At 46.0% G+C, this 21,926-nt stretch overlaps 1 protein-coding gene across 3 annotated transcripts in view; it reads right to left on the minus strand.

Moving 5' to 3' along the window:
* Positions 1-21,926, minus strand: part of MAP2K4 (mitogen-activated protein kinase kinase 4) — a 63,748-nt gene that overhangs the window by 20,615 nt on the left and 21,207 nt on the right. The window contains exons 2-4 of one of the 3 annotated variants that reach the window (XM_071452551.1): positions 20,054-20,156; positions 10,899-10,994; positions 5,203-5,377 (exon numbers count right to left, since the gene is read on the minus strand). In XM_071452551.1, coding sequence (XP_071308652.1) covers positions 5,203-5,377; positions 10,899-10,994; positions 20,054-20,156 — 374 coding nt within the window. The remainder of the gene's footprint in view (positions 1-5,202; positions 5,378-10,898; positions 10,995-20,053; positions 20,157-21,926) is intronic. The other 2 variants (XM_071452552.1, XM_071452549.1) reach the window with 2 other exon arrangements.

Here is a 21,926-nt window from a genome sequence, read left to right on the forward strand (position 1 = left end):
GGACTAGGCAATACTGCAGTGGGACTAAGTCAGGCTGAGGATATTGGAAGACACAGAAAATTCTGGCCTACAGATGAAGATCACTTTCTTTTGAGGTGGGAGAAAATCAAATACTGTGGACAAAACCACCCTCTTCTCCAGCTGGGTTACTCTCCCAGCTGTAACCATTCCTGACAGAAAAATAATTCCATTAGAAAGAAGTGCAAGATGCTTCCATGGGGCAGCAATAAGAAGCCTGAAGGCCAACCAAAGCACAAACCACTCCACTCATCTCTTGGTGATGTATTTCTCAGCCAGCTGAACTGGTTGAAACAAAACTGGGAGAAGGTGCTGATGGTGAACCCCAGGTATCTGAGGTGTTCCCTGCTGCAGGACAGAAGAGGTGAGGAGCCAGTGAAGATCTGCCTGAGCCTGAGACATCACTGCCAGGAACACCAGATGCTCAGGACACCACTGCTGTGTTTAGGCTCCTGACCTGCACAGGAGCCACCCAACACATCAAAGGTTGACTGTTTTAAATATGTTCTTATTTCTTTTATGAACTTTTCAAACAAGCAGCTTTCCCAGCCTTCAGAGGCACTGTGAAGTACCCTGGCTAACAGAACCCACACCATGTACAGCATTTCAGTGCAAAGCAGAGCATCCTGCTCTAACTGGAATAATGCTCCCAAGCTTTCATTTCAGTTTGGGCTATTTTTTTAAATTCATATTCCAGGCATCTTTTAAAGCATCCTTTTTGTGTGAACTATCACCAGGGCCAGAAGGAAACCTCAAGCCAGAAACTACAACCCCCAGCAGCTGGGCGAGTTTCCCAAGAAAACATTTCCTCCAAATAAATGGGGCTTCTCCATGTGCCTCTAATTTGTGGTACCCTCACAGAACAAGAGGCACAGTCCCTGGAGCAGCTGGGACAACACCATGTGGTGATGCTGGAGGCAAATACAAAAAAGGGCTGGAGAATTGCACATACTCTGGAGACTCTCAGACAATACCAGGACAGCATTGGAGCAGATCCTGAGGAGGAACCAGGGCTCTCTGCACAGTGGGACGCCCAGGACAATGGTCACAAGTCACTTATGGACTGGGGAAAACCAGACTAACACAAAAACAAGAAACCAGAAGCAAAATCAAAGGATAGTGGGTAGAACTGGAAGCCTGACCAGGCAAAATCACAAAGAGCTGGTGCAGCAGACACACATCAGCCAGGAAAAGAGACTAAAGAGACTTCTCCTAGGAGAATGAGGAGCCAGGAGGAGAAACCTGACAAAGTGAGGATTCAACATACAAACTGGCCTTGCATTTATTGCTTTGCATAGCCAGACCTGGCACTGGACAAAACTGGGCTGTTCTCTTTCCCACCTGGAAAAGTCTTGACCTCATATGCCAAAAAAATCCTAAAGAAAATGAAAAGTGTATTTTCAGTGACAGCAAGACTGTGATGGCAGTTGACCTGGAGTAAAAAGGTGCATCTCCAGGAAGATCTGAAAGGAAGTGATCTAAAGAATGAAAGGATTGGTTTTTATTTGGAAATAAAAATTTGGAAGATGAGGAGAACATAATGCAACATTTTGTGGGGGCAAAAATGAGAAAGGTTTGAACACAAATCCCCCTTTTTCCTACATCCTCTCCCCCTCCTCCTGATAGCTCTAGGAAGCAGCTCTCTATGGCAGAAAGCATAAAGCACAAACAATTGCAGGTGGCAGCAACAGGAGGACCAGGTCCCTGCTCCTGCAGCCCACTCCAGCCTGTTCCCAAAGAGGCACAGAATGTCTTTTTGTAATTAAAACAAGTATTCACAGAGAATGACCAAGGCTAAAGGAGAGGGAGGAGCAGGACAGGGCACAAGAGCTCATCATCATCATCCCAGCCATGCTCCACCTGCTGAAGCTTTGCTGGAGTGGTTTTAGCCAGTGACACATCAAAGCTCATTTCAGGCTCATTTTCCTCCTCTTCTACTGACTCTGGAGCACAGATGAAAAGCCTGACTCACCCAGGGCCTGGCAGCCCTGCCCATTCCAGGAGACTCATTAAAGGTACCGGGATTGCATCTGCCAGGACAGAAATCACAACCATCAGCATGGGCTGATAGTCCAAAATGACTTACAGGGAAAAATGAAAGAAAACAGTGTCTCCACCTGCAGATCTCAAGTTATTTTGCTGATATTTCAGCCCTCAGGAATTGTTTTCCTTCAGTGGTAAGAAAAAAGGCTGTGCTGGGGGAGCCCTGGGGGCACAGGAGCCCGTGTGCCCTGCGACACTGAACTTTCCCAAGCAGGGGAAAGCTTGGCAAACTTCAAGGAAAAGGCAGGACAGCAAAAAGCAAGAGAAAGGAGCTGGGAACAGGGTTTGAAGATAGCACAGTCTTTGAAGGGAGCAGGATGAGTGACCAGAGGTGCCCAGCTGGCCTGGCAAGCAGGAGCTGCCTTCAGCCAGAGGAAGACTCCAGCCAGGGGAAATGAGCAGTGTTTCAAACTGCACACTTGCAGAACAAGGAGGATTTGAATCTCCCTGTGGCAGAATGGGGTGACAAGCCTGTGGTCATGGTAGCTGCAAGCAGGACACAGCCCTTCCAGAAGTGGGGTAGGAATTTCCTGACTGCACTGGGAGTTTGCAGCAACAGTAGCGGACATTTGGGGAGTGGTGGAGAAGGATGGAGGAGCAGTTGGGACAGGCCCCTGCACCAATTTTCTCTGCATCTAGTGAGCAGTACAGAACAGCTAACTTTTGGTTTGCAGCTTCCACAAAGCTGTTTCCTTGTGTTGAATGTCCTTCCAAGGATGCTTGGCCTGCTGCACCGGTGCTGCTCTTGGGGAAGCACAGGAACAACAGCAGCTCAACCAAATGATCAGACACCATCCAGCTCTAAGGGGACCCTGTCACCTGCCCCCAGCACAGTGCCACACCTCAGAGCTGCAGGTGCCACAGAGATCATAGCCAAGGCCTCACTAAAATGAGACGTTTTCACAAAGCACAACTTCCCTTCTCAAACTTCTCTTTCAGAAGAGCTTTATGCTGAAGGAGAACACATGGCTGAAGGCAACAGTTCCACAGTGAAGAGACCACAAAGCTTGAGATAAAGAGAGAGCAGGAGGGGGACAGTCCCCAGCATGGACAGATTAAGACAGAGAAGGAGCAGAAGATTAATGCACAGCCATGGCTGCCCCAAAAGCATCAGGAGGCTGAGAAAGGAAGATCTGAGGAGTGTGGGATGAACTAGTCACTAGCCCAAGCTCAGCCCCATCCTGAAACCTCATCTCCAAGAACTGCACCATCCAGTCTGGGGAATTGCTGCTGCTGCCTTGGAGGCCTCACTGTTCCACCCACAGGTCTTCCTTTGCTGAATTTTGTGTTTTCTCCCCACTGGGACAAACAGAACAGTTGCTTACCACTACTGTTTTACAAATGATGCTGTTGCCCAAACCCTCCAACCTTTCTTCCCCAGCTTGAAAGAAACAGGGTCAGAGAAAAGAAGGTGGCACCAGCCCAGCCCACTTTAACATTTCACAGTTTAGTCACTGTAAATAAAGCAGATTTACTTGTTTAAAAGTGAGGCCCCAAGCCCAGAACAACTCCTCGTCCCCTGGGAAAGCCAGCTCAACACGCTGCACCGTGCCATCTCCAGCCATGTGCTTCAAGGACACAGAGCTGGTGCCTTCTGCTTCCCACATGGCTGTACCTGCACCACAGGCCCTCAACAAGGCTCTCCTAGGGTGCTGAAAAGCCCTTGTGCAAACAGTGTGGGACAAGAGAAGCCCTGTGCCAGCAGACACAGCTTCTCCATGACGTGAGGTAATCCAACAAAGTCCTTCTCCACACGGCTGTAGCCACTGCAGAGCTCCAGGAAACAGCCCCTCAGCCCTGGGGGTGTGCCCCCTTCACACCCTCAGCAAAACTACAGCTACCCCAGTCACACACCCTGAGTCTGAGAAGATGGAGCTGTCCAGGAATCATTTCACTACACCAATGTTTTACAACCTATCACCTGCAAACTACACCTGTGAGTTCTGCCAAAGGCACCTGAAAGAAACCAGCCTTTAGCTACAGGCAACCTCTGGCTCCACTGGAGACTTTCAGGGACTCAAATCCAGCTTGAAATAAGCACTGCATGGTGATCAAAAACACTCAAGAGACCTAAGCAGTGATCCCAGCACTGTGAGGAAGTCAATATTTACTGGGGAAGGCCAAGGGATGAGGGTTACTCCAGTAACCTGACACACTGCAGACAGGTAGGAATTACATTCAGAGCAGCTGGGGCTGAGATGTGTCTGCTTGGCATGTGAGACCAGCAGGGGCAAATGTCTCCAGATTCCAGGGAATATTCTGAAGAAGACAGAGAGTTGGAAAAGACAGCAACACAGACTCCTACACAGCTCAATTCTGCTTTCTCCTGGGAGCCATAAGAGCACTTACAGTTAATATCATCAACAGAGTTAAAGATAGATGTCATTAGCAACCTGCAGTGAGCAAAGGAAAGGACCAGAGAGACAGAGAACAGCTGCTGCCCTCCTCCACGGACAAGCAGCTCCTCAAAGATGCCCATTGAGCAGCACTGCTGTGGCAAGACAGGCAATTATTGCCCAGCTGGGAGAGGAGGCTGCTCCTGGTTCTAAGGTGAGTTTTGGGGTAGCATAAAGTAGAAAATGGACAGTCAAGAAACCTGCTAGGCTTTCCACCTCCAGGACAGTCTGACATGGTGAGCACAAAGCAGACACTCCATCATACATCAGCAAGAGCACAACATTCCCTAGAGGACATCCACTCCATTCCAGCTCCTCCTGGCGAGGCCACACCGCGGCACATGCTGACATAAACAGCTAATTTTAAGCCATTACCTTATTTCACAAAAGACACCAAGAAGCTATGAGATGTCAAGCTGTGCCTACCACCAGCCTAGGCTGTACCTGAACCAGTGACCCAGAGGTGAAAGGCCCGTGCCCCATCATCAGTCTCCAGAGACGTGTGATCCCCTCAGAACAGCAGGCTCCTGATAGACATTTTGAAAAGGGCACAGCAATTATGAGAACTTCACAAATCACCTGAAAACATGCCCATTATACACTGTATTTTCAGCAAACAGCAGCCTTTACACCAGAAATAAATAGAACAGAGCAGCAGATGGGTGCTAGATGGAAGGACTTTAATTCTCCATCACACTGCATCCCAACGGACTAAAGTATAAATGTAAGGATGGGCATCACCTACTTTAACTGCCATAATTTGCCCACTTGGTTTGTGGACCATTTTGTTGACAGAACCATAAGCGCCTCGTCCAATTTCTCCAAGGTCTTTCAAGTCCTCTGCTGTAAAATCCCAATGTTGCTCAGGGGAAATCTTCAATTTTCCTGATGATTCAATGCTGTGTGTTCTCAGTCTCTCTCTGTCAAAAATATTGGGAAGCAATTTTTCCACATTTTAAATAGTCTTTAAATGTCTCTTTTCAGCACTTGATTAAACATTAGAAGAGAGGGGTTCACAAAGCTACAGCAACAATCTGACTCCACGAAGGATTTTGGTTGGGGTGGGGGTGGAGGGGTGAGGGAAAATGTTAAATCAAAAATGACATACACTTGCCCACAGCTTCAATTAAGGATAAGTTTCTCCAGCCGCAGCATAAAATTCAATATGTCTCATAGAGTCACTCTAAGCACCCATTTACACAGTTCTTTCTGCTTTGCACAAAATTCATCAGGGTGTGAGCAGGATCTGGTAACATGCAGCACCAAGAGCCTGAAGAGCACTCCCAGCCCCATCTCCCCAAAGCTCCTGCTGCTCTACACCACCACATCCCAGCACCTGCCTCCCTTCCAGCTGGGATTCCATCAAGACAGGTACAAAGCTCTTCTGGGTGAACCAGTGAGACTTTAGGAAAAGTTTGCCCTTATTGTAAAACTCCAATTAAAAAAGAAAATAACCCAAAACCCCCAAAATCCAATACATATAGATAATAATTTAATTTATCCAAAACTAAATAAAGAGCCAATAATTTATAAAAACCAAAACAAGTTCTTTGTGACACATGAAAACAAAATCTGCCTGTTCAGGTGTGTCTTCACCAAGCACCTAAATTAACTTTCTCAAGCAAACGCTGTCCCTACTGAAGCCACCAGGATTTGCTAAGGAGCAGATGAATGTCCAAAATTTGTGAACAGAAGAGTTCAAAGGTGCCCCCAATGGCTCATTCACATGCAACAATGCTACCATTGAATTAGCAGGAAATGCACAAGTATTTGCAACACTTTTCATCTTAAAATGCCATGCAAAATTTCAGTTTTTCATTAGTTAATTAGCTGATTCACACTTCTTGAGTCATAGAGTAAGCCAAAAGCCCATATTTTCCACTTTCAAGATGCATTAAGAGCAATGCAGACAGTTCCCACTGCAAGGCACACTGATCTCACACATTTTGAAGCACACAAATCCTTGTGACCCCCCTGTCACAGGAGAGATCTATCAAACCCAGTGGATATTTGATCCAGCCTCCACTTTCCTGGCCAGGGTCTGGCCCAAGGAGCAGAACACACATGGAGGATTCCACCAAACACATGGAGCTGATTGAGTTTATCAGCCGAGGAATAAACAGGTCACGGCTGATTCCACGCTGATAAATCCCACACTGGTCACCAGCAGCTGCAAACACCACCCAGCTGGGGACCCAACCACGACAGGGCTTTATTGGGATCCCGGGTTTTGAGAGGGCAAAAGGCCAATTGACTGGAGCAGCTACAGTTCAAATGGCTTCCCCTGCTGCACTTTGGGTTGGCAGCTGCATGTCCTGAACTCTCGACCTGTTTGATGAAAGCATTTGGGAGCAGCTCCTCTCCCCACTGCTGGGCTGTGTCTGCCGTGGTGTTTCCTGCTCTCTAACCTGCCCAACTCAAGATTTCCATCTGTTGTTCCCTACAGTGCCCCTACACTGCATTTAGAAATGATTTTGGAACTACAACACAGCCCAGGTGGGGTGGATGCCATCTCAGAGCTTCTGTGCACAACAAACCCTGCATTCCGTGGGGTTCTCCCGGGAAATTGCTTACTAAAAAGCAAAGAATTAAAAAAAAAAAAGCAGCAAAATGAAAAAAAAAAAAAAGGAGAAAAGAACAGAGGAAAAAGGAAATGGAAGAAAAAAAAAGAAAAGAAAAGAAACATGACCTCCACATGTGCCAAGTGTCTCACTGACAGCTTCTGCTGGGAGCTCCTGACTGGTTTCTGTCTAACAGCTCCACCATCCTGTTTTGTCAGTGCCATAAAAATAGTTCTAGTTTTGAGGGAGGAAGGGAGGTGAGAAGCACCATGCCAAGGAAGCACAGACAAATGGGCATTTCCTGCCTCACCTCCTGCCAGTTGGTGGGCATGAAGGAGCACGATCTTTGAGAGGCAAATTCTCTTCAAAAAAGCAGAGGAAAAACGGCAGAGAGGGGAAATACTGAGATTTCACAGACTGAGCTCCCTTTTCAGCTTTTGTTGGAAAATAAAACTCCCTATCAAAGTTCTCATGGAGTTAAAAGATGTAAACATTAAGGCAATTTATTCAAATAAGCAATTAAACCCTTCTCCCTCTTTTCCCTCTGTTTTTCAGGGTAGGAAACCTTACTTTTCTGACCCTCGACCAGAAGGGAAAGGGAATTGGAATTCATTATTTCCCTGTCACACAAGCAGCCTGTGTGTCCCCAGCTGTGGTGTGAAAGCAGATCTGGGCCATTGTTGCACAGCTGCAGGATGGTGCCTGCAGGGGAGAAGGTGGGAGCTGGGGAATTTCCCCTCCTCCCCAGGGCTGCACCGAGGGCTCTGCTGCCCTCCAGGGCTTTGCATCCAGACAGACCAAGACCATCCACCCCCAAACCCTCCCTCCTGGAGCTGGGCTTCATTTCCATTATGTATTTATGATGCCATCTGCCTTGTCTCGCAACCACGGCTCCTGCTTAGCTCTTCTCAAATACCCAGGGAAATGGTCAAATAACCAAATTACCAGTTTGACAGAGTGACAGATACTTGAATAGAGGTTTTCCTCATTTAGCTGATTTGCCATATGCAAGCAGGGCAGTTTTCCTTTAAGCAGCATGGCCCACCTCAAGAGTCATAACTGGAATGCAATAATTGCTTTTAATGTCAAAAACCTACACTTGTAAGAAATTTTTCTAGTGTAAATCAAAATCCCAAAGGATTGCCATGCAAAAAATGCAAATCTAGAACACAGACTCTCTGCATTGATCTAAATTGGGAATTTTTGAGTGAGGCAATGAAAACTAAACTGCCAATGCAGGACATCTTTCTGTATGTTTGTCCTGCTGCAGATGTACAAGCACATAAATCCATAGGGTGGATGTGCCTCCAAATGCAAAAAAGCCTGCCTAAACCCTGCACTACATCCTGGTGCTGTGGATACTACAGCAGCCTGCTTCAGAGAACAGCAGGACAACCACACAGCCCAGGCCCCAGTGAAGGTAAAAAGTAGTTAATGCCCAGTCCCTGGGATTAGTGCACATCACAGCTTGCACAAAAGTCAGCAGACATGTGCCCTCTCCTACCATTTTGCTTTTAAACTGTGAAATCTTAACTTTCTCTAAGGCTGGGAATGTTGGGCAAAATTGGACATATATTCTCCAAATGCCCAGGATGTGTAAGATGGACTTGTGGGGCTTCATATAGGATTTAAAAAATAATATAAATAGCTGAAGTGGGTTAGATACTCTTCAAACAGTTAAAAGTAGCATTTCCAAAAGTCACCTTAGAGTGACTGCAACTCCTGACAACTCATTCAGGGCTTGAGCTTCCAACTCCCCATCTTGCTTTTGAAAATTTTTGAAAAGCCAAGAAAAAAGGGGCCGAGGAGGTGCCTGCGATCCTTGCACTTGAAAGGCACCAATGCCTCACTGCAGGTGGTTACTATGCTTGTCACAGCAGTTATCCCGGGGATTAGGAGCACCAAGCAGGACAACAACTCCTGCAAACAGTTGTCCTTTGTCAGAGCTGTGTCCAGCTTGGCAGGCGGAGGGCGGGCGCTGGCGCCAGGCACCGCCGCCACGGCCACGGGGCTGCTCGCCGCAAACCGCGCAGCTGGACACACATGGCAAGGCCTGGGACCCCAAAACCTCCTGTGGAGACCCACAGACACCTTGGGAAGCTCCCAGACAGGCTGGGAACTGAGCCTGCTTATCCCCGAGCCCTTCTGTTAACAACCAGCTGCAGGGAGGCCACAAGTTTTAAAAACAAGCATTTCCTTGGCATGAAAAAGAAGGAATGTTGAAAGAAGCAGAGAAAAGGTGGTGGGGTTTTTTAAGCAAAATTGAAAGTCAACAGACATGAAGCAAGGCCAAAAAGATGTAGGTAGCTGCCTATCTCCTCTGTTTCACTTTGCTGAGAGCTCTGCAGGACTCAAAGGAGCCCAAAAGCTGACACATTCGATGGTACAGCTGACATGAATAAAATCTGTAGAAGCAGAAAGATCCAAGCAAACCAGCTGTGCTTCCCAAGCCTGCCTGGTGCTGCATTCTGCTCAGAAGTCTCTCACTAAAGCTCCTATTTTCACTAGGCTTAATGAGAATATATTCTATTTCTCCACAAGCTTGGTAAAAAGGCTGACGTTATAAAAACTGATTTGTGGTCCATCGGCCAAAGCTAAAATGTAAATCCTAACAAAAAAACGTCCAGGCAAACTGCAGGGTTCAAATGACACTGTGAAACTTCAGAGTACAAACACAGTTTAGGACTGTGGCTGACATGTTCCTACCAAGACTCTCAGACAGCCTGGAGAGATTTTGGAGAGCTTTGTTTCTTCTGTCTCAAAGTCTGTGTCATTTCTAAAACCCATTTTAAGCCCCTGCAGGGCAATGCTAAAACCATATCAACCTTAGCTTGAATTTCACTAGAAAAAGCCTCCAAAAGAAATGTTTCTTTTTTTTTTCCTAGGGGGGTGGAAATGTTGGTGCTGTCACCAAGGTTTTGGATTCTCAAAAGAAGAAATTATTGCTTTACATAAACAAACAGCATCCTTGCAAGAGGGGCAGAACTAATTTGGGTTTGCTCTGATCCATGTAAGCTGTCCTGAGGCTTCATTATATTCAGGAATAGATTCCTAGACATGGAGAAGAGATACAGAAAATGTGGCAAAAGGAGGAAATAGTTTTGCACTTGTGACCTACCCAGATTAAAGGAAAGCACATTTCCTCCCTTTCCTTGTGACCAAGAGGCCGAAATTCAACCTAGGACTGCTCTGGCTTTTTCTGTTCCTCCAAAATGTTAAGATAAAGATAACAACAAAAAGTGGAAGATGGCACAGCCCTTCCAGAGTTCACAAGTCTCAGCCCAGCACGTGCTCAGAGTCTCCCTGGCTTCAATGGGGCTTGGCTGAGGCTTTTAAAATATCAATATTTTGCATTAAGCTCCTGTGGTAAAATACTGAGTTATAATGGATTTTGATTAACCCTGCCCTTACATGAAGGAAACCTCTCCACCCATAGTGGTGAAGATTGAGCTGAATTTAACTGAGCACATTGATCTCAAATTCATTTTGATTCAGCCATGAGTCAGACTGCAGCACATTCACTGAACCCACCACTGGTGGGATTTTAAAGCTTAAACTGGATTCAAGAACTTCAGGATAATACTGGAAAACTCTGAGCTAATTAATTTAAATAACCCTTCTGAGAATGCTGATTCTTTTATTTCCTCTCCTGGGTCATGGGCAGCTCCCTGAGAGAGAACACCAAACAGAGACAAGGGCACAGCCATAAGAATCAACAAAATAACCTCAACAGAGACCATAAATAGTTTGCAAAATCATTATTACACAGCAATCACCCCATGGAATGACACTATTTTGGAGACAAATTCATTACTTTCAGAGATGCCATTTTTGGGGGATGGAGAAGATTTGACAATGGCTAACAGACAGGAAAGCTTACTGTAGCCTGCTGGACAGTTTGTGGATGAGGTCCGCTTCTCTCCTTTTGAAACTGAACGGGACAATGTGATTACTACCCAGGGTTGCTTGTGTGTCACTTCAGCCAGGAAAAGTTGTGGAAATGACAGGAAAACATGGTGCTGTTATCACATGACACAATAACATACAACACAATACTCAGCTGGTCACACTGCCCACTGAGCACTCACAGCAGCACAGATCACAGCCAGGTCTTTTCCTTCCAATTTCCACCTAAGCTACCTCCCCTCCTTGGGGGCAAAGCAGCACCCAATGATTTGAACTCCTTTTAAGTCAAGCAATTTGTTTTCTTACAGCAATAAGAATTATTACTTCCAACTGTATTATTACTACAATTAGAAACATGCATTATTAACTTATTGTTAGTGACATGCTACTTCCCTCAAGGCACACTGTCCATCCCTGCTCTGCCTTTCTTGTGCCAAGACAGAACATACCAACAACTTTTCTTCCCTTAAAAAAATTTAAAATCAAGCTTCCATCCTGAATCCACCAATCTAGGACTGGTGGTCTTGCCATTCATCACATCCCCTCTCCCAAATAATTCTGAAGGAATTGAACAACTACATCCTTATTACTCCCTCCAGAGTCCTACAACTGACAAGTTAATCACCACTCTGCACCATGAGACTTCTCTAGGAACAAAAGTTGTATTCTGGATCTCAGAGTCCCTCAAGCTGTCCAGCTCTAGAAATCTTTCTCAACATGAGGACCTGTTATCTCAGAGCAGTTGGAGGAGCTTGGGTGAGATGTGCTTCTGCTGAGCATTGTGTGGAGAACAATCCCTGGATCCTTGCACCACTGACCACTGCAGCCAGCAAAGGAACCAGGGGCTCTGCTCAGTTCCTTGTGGGAACCACCTGAGAGGGGCAGATAATGAGCACTGATAATTCAAATATAATAAATTGTTTCAGTTCAAATACTCTAAAGAAGTGATTTTTCGAATTTAAACTGCTGTAGGAGAAAAAATGACAACCCAAGTGTGGAGAAGTCCAACTTCTCTCTTGGAATTTAGAAAAAAATACAACCACACAGTACCTCACAAACTTTGGGCAGCATCACAGCCTGAAATAACCTGAAATTTACTGCCAAGAATGCAGCTGGTCATGTATTTCTTTCTGTGGCAGACAAGGACAGGTGGGAGACACAGAAAGCACCTGACTGCAAGACAAGAGTTGCTTATTCAGAGATGCAGCTACTTCAATGTGGTGACCAAAAGAGCTTATAACAAGACCAAGCAGACCAAATGTGACTTTTATTTAAAATGTCCCTTCTCTAAAACAAAAGATTTGTGCAGATCAGGTGAAGATTGCCAGGCTCCAGTAGAGTGGTGACATTTTCCATGCTGGCTCCTCTGTGATGGCTGCTGGGGCACGGTGCTCTCACTGACCCTTCAGAGCCAAGAGCTGTAAGCTCTGCAAGGATGCTAGCAGAAAACTGAGAGTGCTGTAAGGAGCTAAACCAGTGTTCCTAGACAACCACCTTTTCCCTTTTCACTGGTGTGAAATACCCACCTAGAATATCAGAGAGAAAAGAACACAAGCCCTGTGCTCCTCAGAGAGGACAACCACCTTCACAGAGCTGGAGCAAGAGATATCAGAAAGAATCACTTCCAAGTGATCCACACTTGTCTCTGCAAAGGCACCACTTATGCCAGGCATGAAGGACCATTTGCTCACCTGGATTTATTCCAAGCTCGTCTTAGGAAGGAAGGAATTAAAATAGGCTCAACAAAGAAGAGTGTTTAATGTTGCCATAATCCACTGGAGACCGGCTTGGCCATTTGGATTTAGGTTGAATGTTAGGAAAAAGTTCTTCTCCCAGAGGGTGGTGGGGCACTGAAAAGGCTCCCCAGGGAATGGTCACAGCCCCAAGGCTCCTCAAGGAACGTTTGGAAAACACTCCCAAGCCAAGGGAAGGATTTTTGCAGGGTAGAGGGCCAGGAGACTCAATGGTCCTTGAGGGTCCTTTCCAACTCAGTTTATGCTATGATTTTATGATTTGCTCTCTTTTTACTGCATTTCCCAAAATGGAAAGGTGTTTGTGGTATGAGGCAAGAACATCCACCTGATATCAAGGATGTCTGTAGTTTTCACAGACACAATACACAGCAAACCCAGATAATTCAGATCCCTTTCAGGAGCTTGTTCCCCAATCAAGCAGAATAGCTAAACCAGTACAGTCCCTCAGGCCAACCCCCACCTCCATCACATCTCTCCTGTCCACCACAAGATGCTTTCCATGACCACTCTGTTCAGGAGCTGATTTTCCCGTGTGCATCTGTCCATTCAGACCCAAGGTTCTCCATGGCACATGCTGGAAGTCACTCATTTGTGCAAAGAGTGAGGACAGAAGTTGTCTTTGAACCTGAAGACTCTTCTCTCTTTATTCTCCATTCCTCAGTGTGCACAGAAGATAAAAGCAATGACTGATTCCTTCAGTTTGAACTCACAAAGCAGAAGAGTTGACTCACTTTTCCATAGCCAGGGGAAAACAAAAGACATTCTACTACGAGCTGGTAATCAAAGTCTGAAGAGATAAAGGAGGTGCCAGTCCTGCTCTGATGAAAGGTGGGATCCCAAGTACAGAGCAGCAATGAGCAGAGTTTATTCTGAGAGCTGGTTTATTGGGGTATCCTGCAGGAACATGGTTTTCCATCTGGAGTCCAAGGAGATATGAACTGTGGTGGTCCTTGCCTGACCCTGTCAGATGAACAGTGACACTGGCAGCCCCTCAGGGTCAGAGCCCAGCTCCACCAGCTGCTCAGCACAGCAGGGACACACAGGCACCAAGCTCAGCCCAATGCATAAGCCATGTTCTACTCTGCTACTTGTAAATAATTATTGAACAAGATGTTTATCAAAAAAAATGGCTGGGGACAAAACCTGTGTGTACGCACAAATATATTTACACACATTTATTCAGAGATGTTACACATAACATTCTCCTTCATCCCATTTTCCTCTCCAAACATCTGCATAGGAAGCCAGCATGTCCTTGGGGGATGGATGCAGCACCTCAAAATAAAGGGAAGGAAAAGAAGAGGGGGAAATTTTGCTTCTGGTAACACAACAGCATGAAGGTGAGAGCTGATGTCAACTCTGAAACTCCTCAACCTACTTTCCCTGCTTTGAAACAAGCCACCAGGATGAAGGGGAGGCAACACAGCTCCCCAAAAGCCAGGCATGAGAAGGAAAGTCTATAGGAAACTCCTACCCAAGGGAGACATCCCCAGCTTTGCTCTTCTGTCCAGACACTCTGTGTCCCAGCAGGCCACACTGATGGAGATTTCATGAAGTCAAGTTCAGTTTGAAAATGAACATTTCCAGCTCATTGCTCTGCCTTTCTCATCCCCAATGACCCAGAATACTTCACCCCCCTCCACACAGCTCAACTCAGTAGGAAAAAATCTGGCAATCAACTCAAAACCACTACTCTCGAATGACTTACCCCAGACACCACCTTGGTGTCCCTGGAAAAGTGAGTACAACACTTAAAAATACCCTTACAGGTAACCCAGCTCTGCCACTACCCCATCCCACCTTCTTTTGCTCAACGTGCCATGGAAAACAGCCCTGAGGAGGCAGCCCAAGCATCAGCCATTGCACCTTGAATTAGGAACTGCAGGATGTTGATGCCTTGGTGTGTGACACATCTGTGTCCCAGCCCCATGGCCAAGGATGGCTGTGCTGCCAGGAGGGCCCACAGGGACAGGCACAGAAGCCTCCAGCCTCTCCCACCTTGGATAACCCAGTGTCTCTGCCACCATGGCTCCTCTGCCACTCCAGTACCCAGCTGCTGTCCTATCTGGGCAGGACAGGCCAGGTCTCAGTGTTTGCAAGGTGACTTGGCACCATCCCCATCCTCTCACCCATCATTTTTCTTCCCACCATGGAGGGGACAGGCCAATTCCCAGCCCTGGGTGGGGGTCCTGTTATGCATCACACCAAGAGGGTCGAGGCTGCAAGGTCCAAATTCTGCCCCCAGATGAGCAGCCCTGACCATGGCTGTGTGCCCAAGAACCAGGACAGCAGCTCCCAACCATGCCCAGATGGGACAGGTAACACAAAGCTACCTGTGGGTCACAGACCAGAGATCCCTGATGAACTCTCTGCCTAATTCCTGCCTCTTCCAGAAGTCAGCGTGTCCCAGCTTCCCATCCACAGGAGGGAGAATGCAGAGATTTGTGCAACAATTTATAACTGCACAGCTCAATCACTCAGCACCTGTGGAGCACCTGGAACCCATGGGAGTCAGGTCATTACATACCATCTGGATTGGATTTAGCCACACAGGTGGCTCACCAGTTTCCAGAAGTTCTGAGGAGCCCTGCAGTGTGGCAGGAAGGCAGGTGCTCAGCACCCTTGAAAAATTCATGTGAATTGGCTTAATGGAGATACACAAGGTGCAAATTTTGGTTCCAGACACAGAAGGACTGAAGGCAGAAGCAGAGTGCTGGGATATCAAACCCTTACAGAAAGAACAGTCCTACCAGGGCAGTGAAGCTCCAAGGGATGTGGAAGCTGCTAGAGAAGTTTAATTTGGAAGCTGCAGACAGCAAAAAGCTCCTTTGCAGAGAGGATTTGCACTTAAGAAATACCAAAAACTTAGAAAGTTAAAAAAAAAATAAAAAACAGACCTTAAAGCAGCACATTCAGTGAAAATCTCACACTGACTCTGGCAGCACCTTCTCTGAAGCAGAGACCTACTCAAAGCCAGAGATACTCGAGTGTGTTACAGACCACATCATCTCTGTCATGCAGAGATCACTGGCCAAATGAACTCCTAAACTCTTGGAAGGAAGAGCAAGGTTAAACACAAGGCAAAATTCATCAGTTTGCAAAAAATGCTCCTGAAAAAATTACAGAAGAAACGTTGTTCCAGCACTGAACCGACAGTGATGTTTGTATGAGAAGGGAAAGCCTGGTTACCACAGGCTCCTTCAGACACTGAGATGTCTCTGCTGAGGCCTTGGAGGCTGCATTTTATTTGTGCTGACTTGAAAACACAAGTGATTACATCCAGATTCTGCAACTTTCAGGAAAAAGGACAGAATCAGTCTCTGGAAAAAAATCAAATTCTTGGTACGTTTGACTCTGAATTCTGCCTCCAAGGCTTCCAGGCAGCACTCCCTGCCACAGGAAGGTATCACAGCAGAAAGGTAAGAGAAACCAGTAATAATAAAGATGTGAAGTGATACTTACAGAAATGAGGAAGAGACAGAGAAATATTTACAGGAAAATTCACATCAGTAGTAGGAAACATGACAGTTTAGAATATTCCCCTTTGGGGTTTAGGTTCTGGGTTTTTTTTCAAAAATGGTAGGAACTCTCTCAGGTTACTTCCTAAAAAACTCCACCAGCTGCAGGCTCTGCAGCTACAGAGCCTGACCCCACATGCCAGAAGGGTATGGGAAAGCCTAAGAGGAGATTAAAAGAGCAACAGACACCTCAGAGAGGCTTTGGAACAGCCAGAAAAAAACCTTTCCAGGAATAACAGTCCCTGAACTATACAGAAAAAAAGGAAGCAGCACAGTGTGATGTGCAACTGGACCTCCACTGGCTTTTGAAGAATCCAGCAGAACATCCAACACACTCCTGGGGCAGCTCTCTGTCAAGTGTGTGACTCTCCCAGGTGTCACAAGGAGAAGCTCCATGCAGGGCAGCTCTGGAAAGCTTAAATCCCAATAAATCCATGAAGACACTCACAAGCTATAGGGAGACTGTGGAGTTCAACTGGACACCAGACACTTCAAACATCAAATTTGCACAGTAAGAGAGATGAGTTCATTCTGTCACCTTTCCAGGTGAAACTGCAATGCTCTGGTAATCAGGTTCTCAAGAGGTGGCAACTCTGAGAGTCAAGAGACTTCCCAGCCAGCAGACAGAACACTCCAGAAGCAGCATGCTGTCAACCACGTGCCAAACAACATTCTCTGTGCTTGCCCATTTCCTGGCAGATCAATCTAAATCCTCTTAGTCAACATCCAGGTATCACTGCACAAGAATACAAAGCTTTCCAGACAACCAAAAATCCCACGATCCTACAGCCAAATGGTTTCCATCTTAGTTTCAAGAGCAATGGGCAGCACAGCCCAGCCAGAAATCCTGCCATGCACAGCCACAGTCACACCTCACCACATCACTCCTGGTAGTGTGATCTGAATTTCCTTTTAGCAAAGGCAACCAGCTGCAGGCAGCTCTGTAAAGCTTCCACATTGATAACGGAGTCATCTAATTTTGTTTGTGACCTAAATCCTACTTGGACACAGGACAGATGAGGTAAAAGGTGGGATGCTTTCCAGTTGGTATAATGGGTTGGAATTTGAAGAGCTCACCCTAACCATGGCTTGTGTCCTCCAGTCTCTGCAACGTCTGCTGCAGGGAAAACAAAGTTAGCAGCTGTTAATCTGGTCTAAGTGACAAAGTCAGCCTGAACTCACAGGAGCTGTGGGCTAACCTGGCAGATCTCCACAGCCACGACTGCTCCCCAGCCTGCACAGCACGGTGATCACACAGCCTCACTGACTGACCAGCCATCCTTCCACCAGTACAACTCTCACCTCTTCTCTAGACTGCATCCTTCCACCAGTACAACTCTCACCTCTTCTCTAGACTGCATCCTTCCACCAGCACAACTCTCACCTCTTCTCTAGACTGCATCCTTCCACCAGTACAACTCTCACCTCTTCTCTAGACTCCATCCTTTCAAGTATGAATTATATTCCTCAACTACTTTTGTAATTGAGGCTCTATTCTGCCTTACCCTGTACAGGTCACATGTAAAATGATGTTTACAACTGTGCTGGATGCCCTACAGACAGGCAGGGAACATATCATGCCTAGATGAAAATCTCTTTGCACTTCTCAAGAAGATTTGGTGGCAGCAGTTCCAGCTGAACCAAACAAGACACAAACACACCTCCTCCATCACATGGAGTCACTGACCCAGAATGGACCTTCCTTCCAAACCCCTACCTTGCTTTCTGCTGCTCAACACACCATCTCAGGCAGAAGCAATAGGACACCCCTGGATTGGTGGATCCAAACCACAGAACCCCAAATTTCATGTGAGAAAAGAACCTCTCTGTATCTTCAGATCCACCCATCTGGAGCAACAGGGCCTGTCCAGGACAATCCCCAGCAGTGTGGAGCCAGTGCTGGTTTCAGGAGGACACTGAGGCTATTCAGCTCCACCAGGCTGAGAAGTGGCTTGGTGAACACACTCTGCATCAGGAACACGTCTGGGCGAGGAGGTCTGAAATATCCAGCTCAAATCCAAAGTCTAGAAAAGGTTTCTAGCCTACTGAGGAAAAAGTCCTTGCAGCATCTCGGGGAAGAAGGCAGGAGACAGAGATACATCAGCTGCCAGACAAACACTGGACAGAAGCATGCAATGAGAAGATGTCAACACTCCTTTTGAGGAACAGCATCTGCTAAGGCCACACAAAGGACATGAGGACAATTTGCTGCACCCAAGCTCAACCAGCCTCACCACAGAGAAAGCAACCAAGCCAACAGCATCCATCTCTTCCAAACAGAAATGGCCATTACAGCTTGCAGCCTCCCAAGAAAGCTTTAGCACAGACACATCACCATCAATTGTGGCACTTGAACATCTATCATATCCAACCCAGAACACCTGCAAGCCTCAGACCATTAACCAGCTCCATTAACCAGCCCAGAATCCAATCCCTGCCAACAACTGCAGCTCCCACAGGGAAAGAGCAGCACCTGTCTTGCACAGTGTTGACAATCACTTGCACAAACATGAAACTTAAGATGTCACAGACTAACAATGAAAGCTCTTCTGTGCTAGACAGGAGCCACTGTGACTTCCAGTGAATCTGAGACAGAAATCCACACAGATAAGCACAGAAAATTCAAATCCCTATAGATGGCTGATGGTGGGGACTCACTAGCTGAGACTAAATCTTTATTTAATGGACTAACAAGGTCAGAGAGATGAAAGAGCCCCAGAAGGGGTTTTGCAGAAAATCTTGACAAGAGTTTGATGATGTGATGAAACAGAAAAAGTATTTAAATGTGAACTCTATAACCAATAAAAATACTCTATTTCAGAGAGGAAAGAGAAGGAAAGAAGAGGACTTGCTGGACAGGTCACTCAAGATTTTAAGAATAATATAGAGTGCTCTATAAAATTTCTCTATATTGTAATTACCGCCAATAACTCATCAGAAACATGATCCTAAGTTGCTAAAAGCTTGTTTGAAAATCCCCAAAGCTCCCAGGAACAGAGCCCAGCAGGTACATCCTGGGGAAGCAGGAAGCACTGAGCTCCAGGAGAGAGGCAGTGACATGCAGAGCCAAGCAGGAGCAGCCTGGCAGGGACACTCCAGAGAGCCCAGGCAGCAGGGAGGCTGCAGCTGCAGATCCTGAGACCTGACACTGACAAAACTCCTGAGACCTTCAAGAAGAAAAATGCAGGACATGTTTTGCATGCTTGCTGCATCTGCCACGGGGACTGGCTGCAGAGCAGCACTGTCCAGCTAGATTGGTGGATCTGAGGATACAAAGCTGATCTTTTTTGGTGCTTGGTATTTATTAGAGTCAGGAACAGCTCTGTGCCACACTTGCTCTCAGACTTTGGACAGGGATATCCTGGGGCTAAACTGGCCAGAAAACTCACTGAGATCTAATCTCTGCATAACTCCCCTAACGTCTCCCTGTGGCTAAAATGATAATAATCCTCAATCTTTGTCTGTCTTAGTGCTGAAAACAATTCTGTCACAGTTATGACTTTCACAAGTAACACAGAAACAAGAAATTCTAACAAAATGTAATAAGCTGAATAAAGATACAGGAAAACAACAGTGAATCAGTCTAGATATTAATTATACATGTATCTAGCATTATCAGCTACAACACTCCATTCAATCAATTCTGGAAGGCATTAGCTCCAGTGTAAACCAAGAAGATCCCAATTTAACCTTTTCTTTAATTCTGGGAAAAAAATATTTTACAGTGACTCAAAACTGAGAGATTTAAACAAACTGACAAATAACTGGACTAATCAAATTGCATTTAACTAACACTGGGTGTTGGCTAATTAATTTCAAAGTTGTTCCACTAGTTGTGCCATTGGCTTTATACTCACATGTGTGGATTTTGGAAAGGAACTCCAGAAGTATTTAGAGTAAATCTTGCTGTGGACTTGAAAGGTGGATTTGCAAAATTTAACTTCAGCGCTTTGCGTTTACCTGGGAGACAATGAACATAAAGTGAACTTTTTGTCAGCACAAAATATTGAGAGCATCTGGAAATAAACAGGAAAAAAATGACATCTTGTAAGAAAAGGATTTAACATTTTACAACATTAGCAAATCACAGCTTGTGTTAGGACATGGGGATGGTGACACAGAGCCAGCTCTCATACCAAGGTCTTCCCCAGCTCATTCCAAGGCAGTTGCCAAAGCAAGGCATCCACAGCACCTCCTGGGACAGCTGGAGCACCTGGATCACCTGCCAGGGCTCCAGCAACACCACCTCCATCCCCAGGGCTGAGCATCCTCCATGTACACCCACGGGGCACAGAGGCCCCACCTGCCACACACAGCCTGGGGGGATGGCTCTGAGGAGGGAAAGGGCACCTTGGCATGTCTTTTATATGAGCTCCAAGCACAGGATGGCTGTTGGGGTCCAGGGATTTCTTCTGTTATCCTTTGAGTCTGTTTTGTTCACACTCCTGAAACCCCAGCCCCTGTCCACATTGTGTTGGGAGATTTTTCCCTTTCTCACAGCAATGTTTATACAGCTCAGGAGAACACGGGACTTGACATGGTCCAAGATTAAAACTGATACAATTAACTACAAACCCCCATCAGAAAATCTCTTCACAGCCTGCTCCTATTCTTATCATTTGTAAACTTTATGCACCAAGTTTCTTCCTGTTTTCACTCAGGGACAGAACACTTTGTAACTCACTTAAATATTGGTCTATTGATTCCAACCTCAGTAGGTTTCTAAGGATAGTTTCAATTATGTCAATCCACCATCTGAAGCTGGATTTTCTACAAATCCAACAAATACAGAAGCTTAGGCTGCCCCTGGGAAGCAAACAGGATGGTTTGTTTCTGCTCAGCTGATGAACAAGGAATGTGGCCGGGAAAAACGAACATCCTGAGAAATGCCAGGAATTTCCATCCAGCACAGATCACATGGAAATGTACTGTAAGTGAAACAACAGACTCAAATGAAGCAAAGTCTGAGGAGAGCCAAAGCAAACTGTGCTCCCCAGCAGCCTTCCACAGCTTCAGCTGCGGACTCCAAACCTTGAGTTTCATCCTGAAAAAGACTTTTGACTCCATGTTTCTAATCCTTGCAGACACATCCTTCTAACTGGAGGCAGAAGAGCCCCTTTAGGTGCAGTTTAGCTGTTTTTTGCTATGCACAGGCTCTTTACAGACCACCCTGTCTCACTACAACAAAGAGGGGTGGGGGTTATGGTGCCTCTGGAATTCACCAATGCCCACCACCACCAAGGCTGGTGACCAAAACTGCCTGAAAATGTGCTGCAGAAATATCCATCCTATATTAATTGTCTTTTAAAGGTTCTGCTATCTTAACACATAATTCTAATCATCAACCATTAGAACATCTACTTCTCTGAGAACTTTTACAGTAAAGACTATGGGAGAGAGAATGATTTGGAAGAAACCAAAACTAACTCTGAAATAGATAACTTTTTCACAAATTAGGGGAATCCTCAACACCAGACCTGAAATTATGAAGTTTCTTGACTTATGGTCTTCCCAATTGTGACCACTGGGTTTGTTCAGCTGCATGTTAATGGTTATACCAAGCCCAGACCATATTTGAAACCAGGATGGCCCAGATTTCAGCTGAGCAGAGGTGCTAAGTACTACCTTATGTTTTGAGGGAATCTAAACAGGATTGTATCCTATGTTAGGCTGCTCTCCAAGAAGAAAAAAGACAGCCAAAAAGAACTTTCTGGTTGTAACTAAGTTCAT

This window comes from Agelaius tricolor, unplaced genomic scaffold, assembly GCF_023055355.1.
Source record: "Agelaius tricolor isolate 1412-34295 unplaced genomic scaffold, bAgeTri1.0.p SCAF_35, whole genome shotgun sequence".
NCBI classification, from domain to species: Eukaryota; Metazoa; Chordata; class Aves; order Passeriformes; family Icteridae; genus Agelaius; species Agelaius tricolor.